Raw genomic sequence first — 2,685 nt, forward strand, 5'->3', positions numbered from 1 at the left:
TGATTATTTGATTGGGTTTAGTTTATGTACGATTGAGATTGACATTGGGGAAAGCATTACTACCTTCCATAATGGCATAGCCATATCAATATTTGAAAAATATTGTAATAATTAGATTGCAACTACATTTTCACATTTTCTATTCTATATGCCTCATATAAAATGGTAATTCATCTTACTGGTATGAAATTTGAGTTTATTATATGGAAAATTAGTGTTGACATTGGATTAGAGTTTATATTTCTGGGTAGAGTTTAGTGATTAGTTGATAGGGTTTATATTATTTTACAATGAATATGCATGATGTATGTTTTGTTGTTGGGTTTAGTATTTAGTGATTGTGAGTGGGGTTAGTATTTAGTGGTTTATTTTTGTCCACTTATTTATTGAACACAGTGAAACGTATGCGGTTATTTAATATGTGACGTGGGATGTGTATCTTCCCTTTTAAGATAATAGTTTTTGGTAAATAATGGCCATACATGTTGTAGTCAACATCATCTCACCATATCTCCTTTACCGGTTACTTGTACATACAAGGGGTAAAACTGGCTCAAATCAAGCTTAATTGTTAGATACTTAATTCTATCAAAATCAGTGCTCTGCACTTAGTTTTCATCCCAAACTTGGTCATTTCACGAATTCACCCTTTAATGATCATCTCTAAAACTATAATTAAACCCCAGAGTTCCTTCACAATTCATACAGTCATGATTCAAGAACTGACTAGTGAACCTGTTCTCTTCTTCTCTCTCGTTCAACATGGACGAGTCCATCTCCATTTCTTCATGCTTCATATGATGACCAATTAAATCTGAAGCTCCATGATCTTCTTGGCTCATAAGTTGGGAAGCAACAAATTTTTCTAGTTCTAGCCAATCTCCCGTCATCATTACTTGCTTCGTCTTTTTCTTCTTATTCTCTCCGCTTATTAATGAATCGAAGCTTGCTTCATTATCCAATGAGGTTAAGTAGTTATTATTGTTGTCCATTGATAATATGGACATCGAGCTCGATGGCCTTTTCATGACCGGAAGAGAAGAAGGGCTTTGGAGCTGCGGGAGCTGAATAAATTGATGATACGGCTGCACATAGTTTAGACCATCAACCATTCCTTCTAGTTCTTGCTTACACATCAAACTATTATTAAAGAATAAATGACTCTATAATATATAAGGCCAATGCAAACAAAATAAAGGAAAGAAAGGCATTTTAATTTTAGTGAGACACGCATAGGGACATGCTTAAAAAGTGTGTGACTGCAAGGAAAAAAGCTAGTCATACTCATGCAACCTATTAGAGTTTCGCTTTTGAACTCTGTTGACTTTAGGATATTGGAAAAAAATCACACAAATATAGTTCATAAACACTATCATTAACAAGTATATACAAACTACTATTTAGAAAGGAAAAATAGATTTGACTTAAACGAGACAGTTTTCAAACTTTTCCTTCTTGAAAGAGAAATGAGATTGAACTTTTTCATTTTTGATTAGTAGAAAAATTCTGCAACGACTTCCAACATTTAAAAAATGGACTCAATACTGAAATTTGATACGAGTCTGGGAACGACTTTCATTATAACATTTAGAATAATAAACATAATCAATCAGGAAAAATTGCTTAAAAGACAAGAAAACCCTAATTAAAACAAAAGTGTTTGTCCCCACTAAAGTAGAAACACAAGTACCATCCCCATGGAAGTTTGTATAAAAGAGGATATGCAAATAAAAGAGGTGCAAAGATGAATGCAAAACTGAACAAATATCATGATAAATCTTGATTAGTGAGGTGCATTATTCTAAACTATAATGCAATACCTGCGCAGGTGCATTCTCATCTGACTCGAGCCGATATTCATGTATGATCCAATAAGATTTCTTGCCATTAGGAGCACGTCCTTTGTAGAACACAAGGGTTTTCCTCATCCCAATTAGTTTTGTTTTGTCATAAACAGCTTTATCTCTTCCCGTGGCTTTCCAAAATCCAGCCATGGTCGCTCTGTTAGTTCTTGTCCCCGTAGGATATTTCTTGTCCTTGTGACTAAAAAAGTACCATTCATTTTGTTCTTCATACCCGATACGGCATTGCTCTGTAGAAAATGAAATATAAGCTTATAACTAAAATCGTAGGTACTTGTATATATATTACATATCTTAACATAATGAAAATATTATGATATACAGGATATAAAATTATAATATATAATGGAATTGTCTTTTATAAGTAACCTTGTAGATCCCATGGTTCAATTTTGTAGAGATCGATGTCTCTAGTGACATCGAGATTGATCTTTTGCGATGCCACTTTCTTCCTTAGATAGTACCCGACAAGCTCTTCGTCCGTCGGATGGAACCTAAATCCCGGAGGAACGCTACAAGATTCCATTGTTTCTACACCATCAAAGTAAACACACCATAGCATTAATGTAAATAGCTAGACATGCATGTGCTAGAATATTCTATTGTTCACGTATGTACGTATATACTAATTAATGCGAACATAAGTCTGAATTATGAATTTTTGTGATCTTGTAAATCCCACAAGATCACAAATGAACGAATATGTGATAGTGGCAGCCAATGTAGTAGATCTATAATTGTATAAGCTAAAAAAATTTGGAAACTAAAAGTAGATGGGTAAGGGTAAGAAGGAGAAGAAGATAATAACTACAATTTTAGAAGA

General features: G+C 33.6%; 1 protein-coding gene across 1 annotated transcript; it reads right to left on the minus strand.

The window, feature by feature from the left end:
• Positions 1–650: 650 nt before the first annotated feature.
• LOC106330460 (NAC domain-containing protein 37-like) lies at positions 651–2,389 on the minus strand. Its single transcript, XM_013768918.1, has 3 exons — positions 2,232–2,389; positions 1,821–2,092; positions 651–1,085 (listed from the first exon to the last, which is right to left on the minus strand). The coding sequence occupies exons 1-3, from the start codon at positions 2,386–2,388 to the stop codon at positions 651–653; spliced, it is 864 nt and encodes a 287-aa protein (XP_013624372.1). The 5' UTR covers position 2,389.
• Positions 2,390–2,685: the final 296 nt, after the last annotated feature.

This window comes from Brassica oleracea, chromosome C3, assembly GCF_000695525.1.
Source record: "Brassica oleracea var. oleracea cultivar TO1000 chromosome C3, BOL, whole genome shotgun sequence".
NCBI lineage: Eukaryota > Viridiplantae > Streptophyta > Magnoliopsida > Brassicales > Brassicaceae > Brassica > Brassica oleracea.